At 44.1% G+C, this 19,700-nt stretch overlaps 1 protein-coding gene across 1 annotated transcript in view; it reads right to left on the bottom strand.

Annotated features, from left to right (window-relative positions):
• MAPKAPK2 (MAPK activated protein kinase 2) overlaps positions 1-19,700 on the bottom strand; it is a 200,823-nt gene that overhangs the window by 22,387 nt on the left and 158,736 nt on the right. The window contains exons 5-7 of the mRNA XM_069238592.1: positions 8,674-8,800; positions 8,046-8,121; positions 4,121-4,245 (exon numbers count right to left, since the gene is read on the bottom strand). Of these exons, the coding sequence (XP_069094693.1) occupies positions 4,121-4,245; positions 8,046-8,121; positions 8,674-8,800 (328 nt within the window). The remainder of the gene's footprint in view (positions 1-4,120; positions 4,246-8,045; positions 8,122-8,673; positions 8,801-19,700) is intronic.

The raw sequence follows: 19,700 nt of genomic DNA, 5'->3' as shown, positions 1-19,700 counted from the left end.
GTGCCAGTGTTACACAGTGCTAAGCTGGAGGAAGCCCTGGTGAAGCTGCGAATGGGGCTCAGCACGGGAGTGGCTTTGCTCTGAACCACAGAAGCGACGAAGGGGGGGGGGGGTGTGTGAGCCTTATTACTGAGAAGAAATGTGCACTGAATGTTAGAAGTGATGGTTTCTGGCGGAGCTTTGGTGGTTCCCTTTGACAGTGGCGTTGGATGTTAAGACTTGCGGTGCACTGGCTGAGCTGTGTTTTGTTCTTTTGGGTCCAGTATTGGCTTGGCAGTGTGAATGAATATTAGAATTGAGCTGCTGTAGCAGAATCGTGTGTGACCAGGATCCCAATATACGAAAGGAGGTGACCTTGTCGGGTGGAACTGAGGTGCACTGATGGAGCTGCGCCCGAGGTCCCAGTACTGGAACAGCAGAGTGTACGGACTGTAAGAACAGAGGTGCTCTGGCAGACAGCATGTGTGGGGGGTTCCGGCACGGGCATGGTTGAGGGGCTTGGAGTGTGTGAACTGAGCTGCACTGATGGAGCTGTGTCCGCAGTCCAGTACTGGGAGCAGACCAGTACTGGGACAGCAGTGTGTACTGAATGTAAGAATTGAGGTACTCTGGCAGACAGTGTGTGTGTGATTCTGGCAAGGCTGAGGGGTTTGGAGTGTGTGAAGTGGGGTGCACTGAGGAGCTGCACCCGAGGCCTCAGTACTGGAACAGCTGTGTGTACTGACTGTAAGAACTGAGGTGCTCCGGCAGACAGTCTATGGAGTTCAGGCACGGGCTCGGCAGAGGGGCTTGGAGTGTGCCAACTGAGGTGCACTGGGGGGAGCTGCATTTGGGATCCCAGTATGGAGCATAAGTGGGCACTGTCTTTAAGGATTGCAGAGCCCTGGTAGAACTGGGTGCCAAGACTAAAAGCAATTACAAACGATCCTCCACCCTGGGGACCTCAGGCAGGTACACGTGGTAAATAAAATCCAAGCCAAGGAAGAGCGGGAGCCAGGCAGCTGAGAGAGGGTGTAGAGAGCCCACAAAGACCAAATGAGACCAAGATTTGGTCTAGCTACAGACAGCTTTAGATGTACGGAAAACCTCATGTCATCACTTTTTTAAAATAAGTATAGTGAGACAGTGAGCTTTGGGTCAGTCTTGTCCGATAAAGGCTTTCATGTGTTGGTTATCGTTTGCAGCTGCTTGGATGGCATTTCATCAAGGTGATGGCATTTCATGGATGATTACATTGTCCCAGTTGGGTTCTCATATGTTTTTGCTGATGAGGCACCAAGAAGTCCCTCTGTGAAACATGGCGTGTAGTTTGTAATTGGTAGCAAGGACGTGCTCTTTTAAATATTCAACTTCTGACATGCCAACATGTTTATTGGCAATTCATGTTTGGGAGAAATTGTGTCTCTAGTGGGCAGAGGTATGCACCATGTCCAAGTAGGGACAAAAATCCTAGTTAAGGTAACTAACATCACAACCTAAGTTATCCTGTGCTCATCCTCTGGTAGCCTGGCACAGAGCAAGCAGGCTTAACTTAGATGGCAATGTGTAAAGTATTTGTGCAACCACTCATACAGTGAAAACACCACAAAAAGTACCCCACGCTAGTTAATCCATAGGTATCAATAGATGTATTTCTTTAGAACAAACTACCTGGGATGTGTCAAACATAATGACGCTGGGGGCGGCAGAGGAGTTGATGCATCAAAAGGTAAAACAGTGCATCAATTCTTTCCTCACAGACAAGGCGAGGCATCAATTTCCAGGAATGCAGCCTTGGCTCCTTAATGTGGTACGGGGTTTGATGGCAAATTGATTCTTAAGGACCATGTGTGGAAAATCCAAACGCACTGTGATGATGAAACGGGCGCTGCGTAGATTCTGTAGATGCTGCTGCGTTTTATTTTTCCGCTGCGAGACACGTGTTGTGCCGATTCTGCTGTTGTTGCATCGATTTTTCTGGCGCGTGGATTTTCTCCCTAAGGTGAAACCTTTGATGGCCCTGAGACTTCTTAACAGGAGGTAAGCTGACGAACCCTTGGAGATCACTTGTGGGGGAAGGCAAAGTCCTTCCAGTAGTCAGGGAGCAGCAAACAGCAGTGCAACAAGCAGGAGAGCAGACCTTCCAGAAAAGCAGTCCAGAGGAGTCCTTTGGGCACAACGGCAGTCCTTCTGCACCTACAACTGGACTCTGTCAGAAGTCTCTGATTTGAGGGGAGGAGGGGTCACAGACCCAGTATATATACCCAAATGTGCCTCTGAAGGGGAGGAGACTTCAATGTGTGGTTTTGACATGCACCAGTTCCCCTTTCAACCCAGTCCTGTCCGCCAGGAGATCTGTGGGGGCCTTCAGTCCTTTGTGTGGTGTCAGGCTACTAGCCTTTGAAGTGTAAGTGAGAGCTCCTCCACCCTTCTTGCCCAGGAAGGCTCATCAGTATGCAAATCAATGCAGATGCAGCTGGGTGTCCTGCGTTTATGGCTGTCTGGGTGGAATGCACAAGAAGAGCTGTCAACCAGACCAGACCTGACTTGGATTGGAGACAGGCTGTAAGGCATAGAGCAGTAAGTGCAGAAAAATGCCTACTTTCTAAAAGCGCCATTTCTAAAATAGTAGTGTTAAATCCAACTTCACTAGTAAGCAAGATTTTTCACTACCATTCCAGCCATACTAAACATTACAATGCCACTCCTTTCAGATCAGAAATTACCACTTAAACGTATACAAGGGAATTGCCAATGTTGGCCTATGAGAGGAGCAGGCTTAACAATAGTGAACGACTTTGGGTGTTTTTCACTACCAGGACATGTAAAACTAACAAGTACTTGTCCTACCTTTTACTTACATAGTACCCTGCCATATGGGTTACATAGGGCCTACCGTAAGGGTGACTTAAATGTAATAAAAGGAGAGTTTAAGGCTTAGCAAGTAGTTTTAAATGCCAATTCGAAGTGGCAGTGAAACTGCATACACAAGCCTTGCAATGGCAGGCCTGGGACATGGTTAAGGGGCTACTTATGTGGGTGGCACAATTAGTGCTGTAGGCCCACAAGTAGCATTTAATTTAGAGGCCCTGGATACATCTAGTGCACTATATTAGAGACTTTTAGGTAAATTAAATATGCAAACTGGGTAGGAGTGAATGTTACCATGTTTTAGGGAAAGACCACATGCTCTTTAGCATTGGTTAGCAGTGGTAAAGTGCCCAGAGCCCTAAAGCAAACAAAAACGAGGTCAGAAAAAGAGGGGGAGAAAGGTAAAAGGTTTGGGGGTGACACTTAAAAGAGGGCCATCATCCCACAATGGCCTTTATGTTGAGGAAGAAAGTACTGCTTTGTGAACAGAACAGTCTATAGGAGACGCAAAGGTATTCAGTCACCCTTGAACGTTTATTTACCTTTGCTATTGTAATTTGTTGGATTGTAACTTTTTTTTGCGCACAAGTAAAGAATAGTGCACACATTTTCTTAAAGATTAAACAAATATTGACCCTCTGTTTAATATGTATACTATGCAGTAAATTGATGTCAATGTTTTTAAGTTAACTTCCAATGAAAACTACATCTTCAGGCCCCTTTTCTTAACTATTTTCTTTTAGAGAACAGACCAACTCTGGTAATCCATTAATTTCCTGGGTTTTGTAATGTTGTAGCCTGAAATGTTGCTTCAGTATGAGATTTTCAGTGCAGGACATCTTGGGACAAAGTTGCCCATCTACTACCATGAAATGCTAGACCTAACTACTTTCCCAAAAGCTGCTTTCATTACACAGGGAAAATTTAATAAGAATATTCAATTAAGCACATATTCTGGAAAATGGTGCCTTGACTCAGTTAAGAAATCTAACCTGCTTTCTGAACCCAGCTCCCATGCCAGAGCAAGATCTGGTTTCTCAACCAGAGATTAAAACTCAAGTAGTGAGCTAGCATCCAGCAATACCTCACAGGAGATAATACCAGCTAGCTTAATAGGCCCAAACACCACATTGCATAGAAAAACAACAACAAAACACTGTTTAGTTGAAACATTAACTCGCCACCTCAAAGTGTTAAAACTGGTGTCCGCGATAAAGCTAACTTTAACACTGTTTTAGTTTTGTCCCATGGAGCAAAATCAGTATCCTACCTTCCTCGGACACCTCTGACCATTCTGGGTTAGGAAACTCGTACTGGCCCATCCGAATTCGCTTCTTCATGCCCGGAGAGATGGCCAGGCCATGGTTAGAGTAGAATGGTGGGTATCCACAAAGCCTGCAACAAGGAAGAAGGAAGACAGCAAGTCTGTTGAGAAACGGGAGCTTAATGCAGAGACTCTGGTGGCACAGTCATTTCCATCTCAAAACAAATGCTAGCTCAAGATAAAACTGCAAAGTAAGGGGCGGTCAATGCTTTAAAGCTGTCCGCACTAAATATGTCCTAAAACCATGAAGTATTTTCCTCAAGGTGTTAAGAAGAAAGCTATAGTTTTAGGTTATACTATATTAGCACATTTCAACTATTTACATGTTATCTAAAACACCTGCATAAGTTCTCGTACTGACACATGGTTCTGGCAGGCAAGAAACAAATGATTAACTTATCTGCAACTCCAGTTCTCAGCTACTAGGTTTCATATATTTACATGCTTGGCTCATTCCACGCCGACTGGGAATCCCAGGTAACTTTAAAATAGCAGTAAACAGTTTTAAAATGGGCATAGGCTTCAACAACCGTGTTTGTTTGGCAGCACGTTCATCTCAAACCCAAACTACAGCCAATGAAATGAAGTGCAGAGTTCTCCTACTCCCCGTAAAGGCCACCACAGATCAGATTTCACTGCACAACTCTGAGGAGTACATATACTAGATGTGAGCCTCGGAACTGGGAGGAGGGAGGATCACGTGTGAGCACATGAACAATAACAATCCTAGAGAACTGGAGTTTTAGGTAACTAATTTCTTCTCCAGGATTGGATCTTTCGCATATTCACATGCTTCAATCAGAAAAGCATGCAGTGCATAACGATTGAATAAAGCAGGACGCAGGCTCACTTTTAGTTTAACAGTTTGTAAAGAAATGCCTGCCCTTCTGCTGAAAAGGATGCTGCATTCATAAGCAGGCAGTAGTACTTGGAACGTTTGTCTGCTTTTCCGTGTGATTGCTTGGCAACAGTCTTACAGTGGCATTCCATCATAAAGTGCAGTAGCCATCATAATGCTTCTTGTGGAATGCACCCTCCCTTTATGCAGGAGTGAATGATTCGCCTGGTGGCGGCCAAAGGAGATGGAGGCTGAAAGAATGCTATTCCCCATTTAGACAGTAGAGGCCTCCTCTTGGATGGCTGAAAGACTCATGGTCTGATACAAGTCTACTGTCTTATCCTTGTAAGATAGGATGCACTTGAAGACATCCAACAAGCGCAAAGATTTTTCTGCTGACGTCAGATTATGAAAAGGGAATGAAACTTAACACGTTCAATCAAATGAAAGTTAGTGGGTACTTTGGGCATGAATTATGGGTTAGTGTGTAGTATTAACTTGTCTTTGGTACATTAAATACAAGGCTCTTTTATGATAGATGCCTACAAACTCTGCTACTCTCCTTGCTGATGAAAGGGCAAGTATTGGCGCTGTTTTCACCAGCTTAATTTAAGGTGCGCTCTATGGATCGGCTTGAAGGGAAGCAGCAGGAACATAATCGATGAGGTGGTAGTTTACATCAAAGAGTTAGCAGTTGCCATCACCGCTGACTGTGGGAAGGTCCGACGTCAACATGCTCTTCATCAATGGTGGGATGATGGACATTTGTTGAGCGGCAGTAGAATGCATTGATGGTGTATTAACCGACTGTGCCGTTGTGATGGGGAGCTCTTCATTACGGAAGCCTGCACTATAGCGTCAAAGGAGAAGTGGTGGTTAATAACAATTAAATCTTGGTTCATGACAGCAGGCCTGACACTGCTTCAGAGGAGGTGAATTTTTAAAACATTAGAAGAGGTAGACCGTCAACATTTTTGAAGTGTTTTCCAGAGGATACAATAGTTTTTTTTCTTTTGAAGAAGTTCCTACAGGTACTTTAGGTGAAAAGTTCAGCACTGGAGACTCCGCGTTTCTGTTTTTTGCACCACCTTCATGGAAGCGCGTGGTGGAACACTTCTCCCAGTGTCATTCACAGAGGAGAAGGCATCACACTTGGAAGGGTGAATTTTCTTTTTTCTGTTGCAGGTAAAGTCCCAACATCCTTTCTTGGTCATTCAGAGTCTTGAAAAGAAATGTTTTACAAACATTGCCGTGAAATTACTCGTGCGTTCGATAAAATACACCGATTTTGAGGGTCAGTGTAGATTTTCTTCTGGCCACAGAGAGCAAGATTTAAATGGGATCTCTTTTCCTCGTCAGTCAGGATGGCAGTTGATGGCAAGAATAAAGATCCCACCTGCCCAGAAAGTGCACATTTTACGATAATAATCATAGAACAACTTCCAGTATGTTAAAAGTTAGGGCTGGTAGAACTTCAGGGCAGAAAGAAAAGTTGGTGCAGAGCTCTTTTTGAGGGCTCCCTCACAAATCATGTGTGGTAGAAATCAGAGTTATGATGGCCTCTAAAGGGAATAGGAGAGTTCAACACTTCCACTTCATCAGCTAAGATTGGGTTGTTTCCAACGAGGTCGATGAGCTACAAAAAAAAAAAAAAAAAAAAAAAAAAAAGACTGTTGCTGTGGCCTACTGCCACTTTAGCACAGTGTACTGCTATTTTAATTTACCAGGCATTCCCAGTCTGACTACGGACAATGATGGAAACGTGAATATATAAAAGATCCAATACTGGCGAACTTTTTGTTCTACAGCTTTCTTCAGAGTCTCAAGAGTTAGAATAATTCCCAGTCAGGTGGAAATCTTGACAGGGAATCATTAAAAAGTGAATCAATAAAAGAGTTTATGCATCTCGCACGATGTGACAAAATTCCCTACAAAATAGTCATGGGTTGGTGTCCATTTGCATTGTGCTACCAAAGGGAATGGTTGATCTACATGGTCAAAGGCAAGAATGTAGTCAATGAGGGACTGGAAAAGACGCTGGGCTCTGAAAGTAGTGGTTGACTGTTAGTTTTTTGAAGTGGTGTTCTTTAAAGAGGTGTATCTTCAGCTCTCTCTTGATTTGGAGCAAGGCTGGGGCAATCAAGAGTGATACAAATATGTCATTCCAGACCATAAGCTCATAAATAGAGAAGGCCCTTTCACATATTTTCTTTTTTCTACTCAATGTCTAGTCTTTTAGTGCTCTGGCAGAATGTGTGTAAAGAGGCACTGGAGGTGGCAAGGCAATTAGCCAAAAAGGCAGGATGCTGTTCATGTTATGCCTGTGATACTTGGCTGATGCACTGCATGGTGAACAGAGACCTGCTTAAATCCTGTGCCTACCATGTTATTTTTGCTACATAAATGGGACTGTGTCACTGTTTGTCCGTGAAGTATCTACATCTGCCTAGAGAGTTGTCGTTCTTTGCATGCCCTAGGAAGTCAGACTTAATGCCATTTGCCAATGGCTGTTGCTTGTGTACTTAGTTGATAAGCAAATTACTGTTTGATCCGCAGTAGATCAATTCATGTTTCAAAATCACAGTTTGTGCTCGGTGAACAAAATCCTGTGTTCAGTAGCTACTAAATGTCCATGCCAGCAACTGTACCTGCACTGAAGAGAACAAAGCATGAAGCATAGGGTGCTTTGACCACACTGAAGGCGGTCCCTCCATAACAATCCAGACTAAGCCTCCTTGAAATTTTGAAAATAAATAGGGAGTTACACTGCCCCCAAGCAAAGCTGCCAACCTTACCAGGAACTGTGTCCCATCCCAGCCATCTTTAAAGACCAGAAGCGATAGCTATTCCATTAACATCATCAGATCTCTCAGTGATTGGTTTCCACTAAATCCTTAAGAGGAAATCAAATCAGTGTTCAAGAGACCCAAAGGTCCCCCCGCTACCTCGTCTCCTTCAAAGAGGCAAGTAGTGAACCGCACAGCAGTAACTAATCGATAGCCCGCCCCACAAAGGCACAAGACTGGTACTCACAGAATATACATGATCACACCGAGGGACCACATGTCACAGGACTTGTCATACTTCTCCGGGCCCAGCACTTCAGGGGCTGTGAGACAAAAAAGGGGAGGTACAAAGGGAGGTGTTACAGACACTCAGGCAGACATGCTGATGTGAGGCACAGATGACAAATTCAGCACTAGGACAGTCTGTTTCAGCGAGCACCAAGTATTAAGTCAACATTCACTCTAATTATGTCTTCTCAACTGCCAGATCAGGTCTGATGCAGTGAGTATGCACGTGTGTGGTAGGTGGGTTGCACTTTTGCTGCGCCTGCTTTGCTGGTTCTGTGCAAGGGATGCTCACACTGCTGCTGGCTGTGCAGTACCAGTCTGTAAGAAAGGAGCTTAAACTAATATGGCCTAATAAACACATTGTGGGGAACTGACCATTTGGCTTCACAAATTGCATACCACTGTCCACAACAGTTCTCTGTTGGCCATAAGATGCTCAGCCAGTGCTGTCCGGTTGTAACTTGGAATCCGAATTCCGGCATCGGAAAAGTGGTGACTTTTTCAGTGTCCATCTCAAGCACTAGCTTCAGGCATTCAATCCCACTTCATACACTTTCTGCATGCCTTATTATGAAAAATGCACTCACCCACGTAGTACGGCGTGTAGCAGGGCGTTGCCAAGGAGTTGTGTGTCGTAGTCTCTTTTGCAAAGCCAAAGTCAGTGAGCTTCAACACAGAGTTGGGCCTCTTGGACGTGTACAGTAGATTCTCTGGCTGTGGAAGAAGAGGTGGGTTCAGGTGTGGCAGAGAATATAGTTCACAATTATCCTGAGCACCGAGTTTGATACTCCTGCCATTCATATGTGTGCACGTTTGTCTCATGATTTCAAAGCAGGAGAAGTTACTTGACTTAATACTGTGTCCAATGCGATAATCTTATCTAAACAGTTAGCGCAGTATCCTTTTTAAGCAGAAATCAGCCGGGAATAGAATATTCTGCAACAGGGACAGAGCTGAAGAGGAGCGCACCTGGCAGTTTTTCTATGTACATTTAGGCCAATACCCTACTCCTTCCCAAATGGGGGTAACGTGCAGGAGTACCCTCATTACTTCCAGCAGGGCAGCCCTTCTCTGTCCATCTTCAAAACAGATACACCAACAGCACTGTTAAGCAGGAGTCGGAGTGGTTCTTCCCAATCTATTTATGGCTGAAGATTAAACTACATGTTTTCATGCGAGTGGACTGCTAACTGTAAAGGAGGTTGAGATTACACAATGCTCTAAATTGGGTTATTAGTTGAGAGGGATGGAAGGGCTACTTAAATAATAAACTCCTTGTCAGAGTGAACCACAGAAAGTCACTAAATTACCTCTGATTCTCTCAGGTAGCTAGGCACATTGTATTTATGCAGCATACAAACAGAATAGAACACATGAAAATTACAACACCAATTTAGAAAAAAGATACCATTTTAATAAATAGAATGATACCAAAACAAACTCAATCCAAATCAGTGGACCCTGGGTTATGAGTTTTTTTTTTTTTTTTTTTTTTTTTTTTTTTAGTTTTTAGTGAAAAATAGTTGCAGTTGGCAGTTTGTTCTTTTTTGTGCTATCTAATAGTGTGAGACCTGGACCAAGTCAGAAGTTAAGGCCTATCAAAATGAAAAGCAGGTCGGCTACACATACCAGGTTCGCCCCTTCCAGGAGTTACTTTTGAACTCAGAATAACTTTTGAAGATTCCTTGGAGGAGTTAAAGTCCTCAGTGGAGCAAGGTAGCAGGCAGTAGCCTAGGAGGTCATTGACGGGGATCCGCTGGATTAGGTCTTGGTGAAGCTGTTGACCATGGTGGGGGAAATCTGAGCAGAAAAGGCTGTTTTTTCAGGCCAAAGAGGGCGTCCCCAAGCCCAGTGACGATCTCTCCCTTTGGCCTTAGACATTCTGGAGCTCAGATTCCTCCAGCATGATGAGGCTGCACATTGTAGGTGAAGAGGGCTTCACAAGATCAAATACCATCACCAAGAGCTCCTGCTGAAGTGGATTTGTTGCTCTGGAGAGGATTTGTCCGATTGGGTTGCAGGTAGGTCCCGGTCGGGGGTCAGTTCTCAGACCAGTCCCTGGTGTCTGAGATTTTGGGATTTAGGTATGAGGAGGTCACTTTAGTACCACAAAAAGGATCCAGGATCTAATGGATACCACTTGAGGGATATGACTCACTCCATCAGGGACCAGCAGCAACAGGCTGGAAGGAAGGTTGCAGGGTCACTGGAGCTTGTTGTGTCCCTGTAGCTCACACAGAAGACCAGCCAACTAACTCGTCTCTGAAGTCACTCTGATGGTCCCAGCTTCGAAGGATCAGATCCAGCCTTCCTTCTTTAGGCAGCAGAGCAGTCAAGCAGTCCTCCTAAATCGTTTACAGGTTCAGGAGTTTCTCATTTGGGGTCTGAGAGTGCCACCTTTTATCAAGAGTGCCAGAGTTTGTGTGGAAGGCTACACCTGGCCTACTCCCCTGCTCTTCCTGAGTTTGGTTCCCAAATGTCTGGGGTGACAAAAGGCTTGTGTATGCAGGAGGCAAAGCCCTTTGAAGTGTAAGTGAAGCCAGTACCGCACCACCCCCTGGCATCCTGACAGGAGGGGCCCATCCTGTCCACAACTAGTCCCCTCTGTCTCACTGTCTGGCAGCCATACACAGCCCACAACAGCAGAGTAACAGGACACATGCTACTGGCAGAAAGGCCAGAAAGTTGATTTGGCCACAAAAATGCCAACTTTCTAAAAGAGGCTTTTTTACAATTATAAATTAAAATCCAACGTGACCATTAAAAGCGGATTTTAAACTAGAATTCAAAAGAGTCCAAGAAATATTTTCTTGCCTGCTCCCAATCCAAAGTTAACACTTATTAAACATAGAAAGGTAGCCCAAATGTAAGTCTATGGGAGAGGTAGGCCTTATAAATCGTGAAAAACAACTTTAGGAGTTTTTCACTACCAGGACATGTAAAACTTAAACAAGCATGTTATACTTTTTAAATATCATGCACCCTGCCCTAGAAGCTTTAGGGTCTACATTAGGAATGACATATAAGCATTAAAAAGGAAGATTTAGGTCTGGAAAAAGGTTTATTTTGGCCAGGTCGAGGTGGCAGTTAATGGCACCTGGGCACTAATCCTGCCACTTTCCTGTGGCTTCTACTTCCTGCTTTTTCTAGCCTGATCCAGCTGCTGCTGTTTGACAAAGACACACCTCCACTGCCCAGACTTACCCGCTCCCTGTTCATCTCGGCAACAGAAGCCCCACCCACCCAAGGACCTACTTAATGTAGGCCGCAGCGGCATGCCAAAGGCAAGCCCATCTGAGCCCAGACCACGCCCAGTGCTGGGAAAGCTAGCCCCACAGCCATTCAATGCAACTCCACAAACACAGCTGCCAATAAATGCCATTACTATTCCTACACCATCCTCTGCAACCTCAACACCACACCAGCAAACACGCTGCTGCTGCGCATCCCCTAGCACTGCGGTAGCACCTTTCTTCTGCACCCATCGCAACTTCACCTGCGACACCAAGCGCCAACACCACTTCCTCTAAACAACTGATGCATGCTACCTACACCACCCCACACCTAATGTCCACCATGTTCCTCAAAGTCTGATCCTTCAAGAAACATTCTACTGAGATCTGGGACCTCCTCACCAGAAACACACCAGACGTTCTCTTCCTGATCAAAACATGGCTCAACCCAGCTTCCAATCCAGGTATGAGCACAGCCATCCCGCCCACCTACAAAATCATATACCAGGACCAAAACCATTAACCAGGCAGAGGACTTGTGATCATCTACAAAAATACAACTGACTCCACCACCTCCACGGACTCGGACACCAATCTCATGGAACACCTCCAATTCAAAATACAAACGGACTACGTCATCACCCTGAAGGGATCCCTTGCATGCTGTCCCCAGCATCCCCAAGGGGAATTCAGCAACCGCATCACAGACTTCATTGCTCCCCTCTCTATCGGATCAGCCAACAACATCCTATCCTGGGACCTAAATTCTCACCTGGAAGACACCACAGAACGCAACTCCATTGCTCTCCTTGACAGACTCCGCAACTTCAGACTCACCCAGCTCGTCCAAGAACCAAACAACACAGCAGGCCACATCCTCAACAGTATTTTCTCTTTCAACAACAGGATCACCACTACCCACACAACCCCGCTCACATGGTTCAATGACTACAGCATACATTTTAAGATACCCACCCACCAAAAAAAATAAATCAAGACCCTAGAGGAACACTTGCCCAACCACATCAGGAACCTCAATGTCAACACCAAGCTCTTCAATATATGGCTCAGCAAATGCGCCAACTGCACCTCTCCCATCAGAAATAAGATCTCCAAAAACAACAAACGACTCAGCTCGTACACAAAAGGTCCTCAGAGAGTCCAAGAGCCACTGCAAACAAGTTAAAAATAAATTGAGACTCAACAAAAATACCACCACAAGATCCAAATACAAAGTCGCCCTCGACCTCTACTACCACCACCAAGATGCAAAAAAAACAATGCCAAAGAACTCTTCATCTAGTTCTCCAATCCTGCAGCTGCCACCAACAACATCTCTCTGAAACAACCTCTCAAACTTCTTCAAACTGAAGACTATCAAGATCTACAACACATTCGACCCACAGCATACCGATACGAACACCCAAGCAGGACACGTCCCTCATCACCAAAACAGCAGCTAACCAATTGGAAGTCCCACTCAAGATGATATCACAAACCCTGATGAATATCATCCACTTGAATCCCCTCAGACCCATGCCCCCCACTTCATATACAACTATGGAACAACCATTAGCTCCTCAACACTCACCGCTGTCATCAACACCTCCATAAACACCACCACCTTACCATATTGCTAGAAAAATGCAGACATCAACGCCCTAACCAAGAAACCAACAGCAGACTCAAACACCCTCAGTAGCTACAGACCCATCTCGCTCCTGCCTTTTTGAGCTAAAGCCATGGAGAAAGTGATCAATCCCTAACTTGCAGACCACCTAGAACTCCACCAACAACTAGACCGCATTCAATCTGGCTTTCGCATCAACCAGAGAACAAGAACCATCCTCACTGCGGCTGCCAATCAAATCAGAAGCATCCTCGAACGAGGAGAAATGGCTGCACTCATCCTCCTCGACCTTTCCACTGCTTTTGATATGGTGTCCCACAACTCACTCATCAGAAAGCTTCAGCATGTGGGTATCTGTGGACCGTCCCTCAAGTGGCTATCCTCCTTCCTCACAGAGGGAGCTAAACAAATTAAACTTCCTCCTTACACCTCAGAACTCAAAAAAGTTATCTGTGGAGTCCACAAGGATGGTCGCTCCTTCCAACACTCTTTAGCATCCACATGGGTACCCACGAGGGGTGTCATATGGACGTGCTCAGAGCCCACGGCTCAAACATAGTACCCTATGCGGACAACACAAAGCTCATCGTCTCCCTTACCAACTCAACCAGAACCACCAAAACAAGCTTCACCAACTACATGAGCAGTGATGCTGCTTGGATGAAAAACAAATTTATCCAGCTCAATACAAACAAAACAGAGGTCCTTCTCTTTGGCAACAACCACTCCCCCTGAGATGCCTCTTGGTGGCCCTCCAAACTTGGCCATCCCATACACCCCCGCAGACCATGCCAAGGACCTCAGGATCATTCTGGACACCAATCTCTCTGAGAGCAGACAGATCAAAGCAGTCTCCTCATCATGCTTCCACATCCTACAAATGCTACGCAAGATTTTCAAGTGGATCCTACTTAACACCAGACGAACAGTCACCTAGGCTCTTATAAGTAGACTTGGCTATGGAAACACCCTCTACTTCAGAATCCCAGCCCATGTTCTATGCAGACTCCAAAACACCCAGAATACTGCCACCAGACTCATCCTCAACACCCCATGAAAAAAAACATCTCTCCAACCCTCAATCTCCACTGGCTCCCAATCCAGGAAAAATGTAAGTTCAAGCTACTCACACCTACAAAGCACTTCACAACACCAGTCCAGTGCCCCTCAACCACTGCCTCAACAGCTACCAACTCACCAGACACCTTCGAGCTGCGTCCCAGGCAAGAGCACACCTCCCTCACGCAAAGACCAAAAGCAGAGGATAGTCCTTCTCATGCCTTGCAGCCAAGACCTAGAATGACCTCTCAAAACCTCCCCCTCCCTCATGAACTTCTGAAGGAACCTCAAGACGTTACTCTTCTAGATAAAACAGGCATGATTTCATTCTTCCCCCTTCCGACCTGCCCTACTCTGCACCTGAATTACCCTCACAGGTGATTAGCCATGCTCTACAAGTCCACATTATATAACAAACATGCCTCAGGCCTGCCACTGCAGCCTGTAGTGCAGTTTTAAAGAGCTACTTTGGTGGACAGCACAATAAGTGCTGCAGGCCCACATGCAGCATTTCATTTAAAGGCACTGGGTACATGGATTACCATTTACTAGGGACTTACAAGTAAATTAAATCTACCAATTAGGTGTAGGACAAATTTGCCATGTTTTAGGGAAGAGAGCATAAGCACTTTACCACTGGTTACGTACAGAGTCCTAAAGTCAACAAAAACAAATTCAGCAAAACAGGAGGTGTGAAGACAAAAGGTTTGTGGGACTACCACTCAAGGGAGTCAGGTCAATTAGGTACATTAGTGCATCAGTCAGTTGTGACACACAAGTACTGACAAAGCCAATAAATTTGGTGTTGGCAGCCAATGTTTCACCTTTTTCAAATGCTTGCTATGTTTATGAACGTTTTTAAAACTATTACAAAATTCATCTAAAGCTTGCAGCCTATGTATGCACAGTTATGTGCACACATGCGAAGGGGGTCATCTTAGAAAGGTGTTTACTTTTGAACAAATAAAGATGGGCACATTTGTGTACACTCATGCATGTGTGTGCATGGGGAGCTTTTGCATGTTTTTTTAGAAACTTCAACAGCATTGATACATGACAACCATACATCTGTGCGCATAGGGGTGTTTTTTTTGTTGGTGTTTCTGGGGGGGAAAATATTCATGAGATGAGTGCATGAGGGGAAACAATTATGCATATGAGTGTATATAAAGGAACAGTAGCTGTCCGAGCAGCCTGGTGTAAGCACTGGGAGAGCTGAGCCCTCGCCAAAAATCAAAAGTAAAAGACAAAATCATTTTAATGAAAAAAGCACACAATGGGCCAGTAGTATATGGCACTGAACAGTACTACTTTTAGTGCATGTGGACACTGTGCAAAAACAGAATGCAGGAACGCGCAGCAAGGTAAGCCAATGGCTTAAGTGCGCTGACCCTGTATCCAATGTTTTATGGTGTGGTGGACAGAACAAAAGTGACGGACATAACAGACCAATAGATGGCGAGGGCTGACTGAAAGCTCATGTAAGAACAAAATTATATATATATATATATATATATATATATATATATATATATATATATATATATATATATATACATACACACACACACACACATATACACACACACACAAATTACATACATTAAAAATCCATAGCCTACAGCCATGCTATACACAAACTGATCCACGCACAAGAATGATGCATTACAGCTATTTCGCAAGAGCTCATTGGCTCCCCTCGCCCATTCCTTTGTGCAACACTGGTTGAAGCTCTGGCTTAGCAGTGCTGGAGGTGAGGAGTGTGGGCCCTATAACTGCAACAGCAGAGGTGCAGGGGAGTTGGATAACCAATCCGCACTGCACAAGTCTTTTTTTTACATGTAATCATCTTTATTTCAAGATTGACAGCAGTTACAACCTCTCCATCGTAAAACAATAACAAAAATACAACATAAATGTCACTACAGTGCGGAAATGCTTTTGGGCTCATGGGAATTAACAGCAGGTTTACATTACCATTAAACATTAGTCAAGAGCCAGGAAATTTTAGACATTAGTTGACCCAGCACCACATATGCTGAAACAGTATGAAACTGCTCCACTTCATTCCCAAAGACAACAGAGTGCTGCCCTGACCGACCAGGAACCAATAAACTCCAGAAGTGGTCAAATGCCTGGGTGACACCTCAAGTAGCTGCACCTGGAGATTAGAGTCAAACCAGTGTCTAGATTTGGCTGAAGCTGGGCTGCATTAAAAAGGGCTAAGTGCACCCTAACCTACCAACAGGCCATATAGGCGTTCCTCAAACATTCAACATGTTATACTAGGATAACTGTTTTTTTTAGCCAGTAAATTTCTCTCCATAAGCAGGATTCCAGAACCAAGTTTGAGTTCAGCTTTATTTTTTGCTCTCTGCCAGAGACACTAAGTTGTGAATGAAAATGTCACTTACCCAGTGTACATCTGTTCGTGGCATTAGTCGCTGCAGATTCACATGTTTCGCACAGTCCGCTGCCTGGTGTTGGGCTCGGAGTATTACAAGTTGTTTTTCTTCGAAGAAGTCTTTTTTGGTCACGGGACCGAAGGACTCCTCCCTCTTCGGCTCCATTGCGCATGGGCGTCGACTCCATCTTAGATTGTTTTCCCCGCAGAGGGTGAGGATGGAGTTGTTTGCTATAAATAGTGCCCATGCAATGGAGTGAATACGTATGTACATACAAAGTTTATAATAATTATTTACAAATGTACAAATGTTTAAGATTTAAGATCTACTTCTAAACGGCTACAGGCTTCCCGGGGAGGCGGGAGGGCACATGTGAATCTGCAGCGACTAATGCCACGAACAGATGTACACTGGGTAAGTGACATTTTCAGTTTGATGGCATATGTTGCTGCAGATACACATGTTTCGCATAGACTATAAAGCAGTTACCTCCCCTAAAAGCGGTGGTTTAGCCTGTAGGAGTTGAAGTAGTTTGGAATAATGTTCTTAGTACAGCTTGGCCCACTGTAGCTTGTTGTGCATTTAGTACGTCTACACAGTAGTGTTTAGTAAATGTATGAGGCGTAGACCAGGTTGCAGCCTTACATATTTCGCTCATAGGAATGTTTCCTAGAAAGGCCATTGTAGCACCTTTCTTTCTGGTTGAGTGTGCCTTTGGTGTAATAGGCAATTCTCTTTTGGCTTTAAGATAGCATGTTTGAATACATCTGACTATCCATCTAGCAATGCCTTGTTTAGAGATTGGATTTCCTATGTGTGGTTTTTGAAAAGCTATGAACAGTTGTTTTGTTTTCCTGATTAGCTTTGTTCTGTCAATGTAGTACATTAGTGCTCTTTTGATGTCTAATGTATGTAGTGCCCTTTCAGCCACGGAATCTGGTTGTGGGAAGAACACTGGCAATTCTACTGTTTGATTTAAATGGAATGGTGAGATTACTTTTGGTAGAAATTTTGGATTTGTTCTTAGAACTATTTTATTTTTGTGTATTTGAATAAATGGTTCTTGTATGGTAAATGCCTGTATTTCACTTACTCTTCTGAGGGATGTGATTGCAATGAGAAATGCGACTTTCCAGGTTAGATATTGCATTTCACAGGAATGCATGGGTTTGAAAGGTGGACCCATGAGTCTTGTTAAGACGATGTTAAGGTTCCATGAAGGAACTGGTGGTGTTCTTGGTGGTATAATTCTTTTTAGCCCTTCCATGAATGCTTTAATAACTGGTATTCTAAATAGAGACGATGAATGAGTAGTTTGTAGGTAAGCAGATATTGCTGCGAGGTGTATTTTTATAGATGAAAAAGCGAGATTCGCTTTTTGCAAATGTAGTAAGTATCCCACTATGTCCTTTGTAGAGGCATGCAATGGTTGGATTTGATTGGTATGGCAGTAGCAAACAAATCTTTTCCACTTAGATGCATAGCAGTGTCTAGTGGAAGCTTTTCTAGCTTGTTTTATGACCTCCATACATTCTTGTGTGAGGTCTAAGTGTCCGAATTCTAGGATTTCAGGAGCCAAATTGCCAGATTCAATGATGCTGGGTTTGGATGTCTAATCTGTTGTTTGTGTTGTGTTAACAGATCTGGTCTGTTGGGTAGTTTGACATGCGGTACTAGTGAAAGGTCTAGTAGAGTTGTATACCAAGGTTGCCTTGCCCATGTGGGTGCTGTCAGTATGAGTTTGAGTTGGTTTTGACTCAACTTGTTTACTAGATATGGAAGGAGAGGGAGAGGGGGAAAAGCGTATGTAAATATCCCTGACCAACTCATCCATAGAGCATTGCCTTGTGATTCGCGGTGTGGGTACCTGGATGCGAAGTTTTGGCATTTTGCGTTTTCTTTTGTTGCGAACAAATCTATCTGGGGTGTTCCCCAAATTTGAAAGTACTTGTTCAGAACTTGGGGGTGAATTTCCCATTCGTGGACTTGTTGGTGGTCTCGCGAAAGGTTGTCTGCTAGTTGGTTTTGGATCCCTGGAATAAATTGTGCTATTAGGTGAATGTTGTTGTGAATCGCCCACTGCCATATTTTTTGTGTTAGGAGACACAATTGTGTTGAGTGTGTTCCTCCTTGTTTGTTTAAATAATACATTGTTGTCATGTTGTCTGTTTTGACAAGAATGTATTTGTGTGTTATTATGGGTTGAAAGGCTTTTAACGCTAGAAATACTGCTAACAGTTCTAGGTAATTGATATGAAGTTTTGTTTGGCGTACATCCCATTGTCCTTGAATGCTGTGGTGATTGAGGTGTGCTCCCCACCCTGTCATGGAAGCATCTGTTGTTATAACGTATTGAGGCACTGGGTCCTGAAATGTCCGCCCTTTGTTTAAATTGTTGCTGTTCCACCATAGAAGCGAGAGGTATGTTTGGCGGTCTACCAACACCAGATCTTGAAGTTGACCCTGTGCCTGTGACCATTGTGATGCTAGGCACTGTTGTAAGGGTCGCATGTGTAGTCTTGCGTTTGGGATAATGGCTATGCATGATGACATCATGCCTAGAAGTTTTAGCACAAATTTTGCTTGTATCTTTTGGTTTGGAAACATAGCACTTATTACCTTGTGGAATGCTTGCACTCTTTGTGGACTTGGAGTGGCAATTCCCTTTGATGTGTTGATGGTTGCTCCTAGATATTGTTGTGTCTGACACGGTTCGAGGTGTGATTTTGTATAGTTGATGGAGAAACCCAGTTTGTGAAGGGTTTGTATGACATATGTGGTGTCGTTTGTGCACTTTTTTACTGTGTTGGTCTTGATTAGCCAATCGTCTAGGTAAGGAAACACATGTATCTGTTGTCTCCCGATATGTGCTGCTACTACTGCTAGACATTTTGTGAATACTCTTGGTGCAGTTGTTATTCCGAATGGCAACACTTTGAATTGGTAATGTATTCCTTTGAATACGAACCTTAGGTACTTTCTGTGAGAAGGGTGTATCGGTATATGAAAGTACGCATCTTTTAGGTCTAAAGTGGTCATGTAATCTTGCTGTTTGAGCAGTGGAATGATGTCTTGTAGTGTGACCATGTGAAAGTGGTCCGATATGATGTAGGTATTTAGTGTCCTGAGATCTAATATTGGTCTTAATGTTTTGTCTTTTTTTGGAATTAGAAAGTACAGGGAGTAAACTCCTGTGTTTTTTTGTTGTACTGGTACTAACTCTATTGCATCCTTTTGCAGTAGTGCTTGAACTTCTAGTCCTAAAAGTTCTAAATGTTGTGGTGACA

This window comes from Pleurodeles waltl, chromosome 6, assembly GCF_031143425.1.
Source record: "Pleurodeles waltl isolate 20211129_DDA chromosome 6, aPleWal1.hap1.20221129, whole genome shotgun sequence".
NCBI classification, from domain to species: domain Eukaryota; kingdom Metazoa; phylum Chordata; class Amphibia; order Caudata; family Salamandridae; genus Pleurodeles; species Pleurodeles waltl.
Note: the sequence above shows the minus strand (reverse complement) of the source record. Positions and strands in the feature narration are given on the sequence as shown.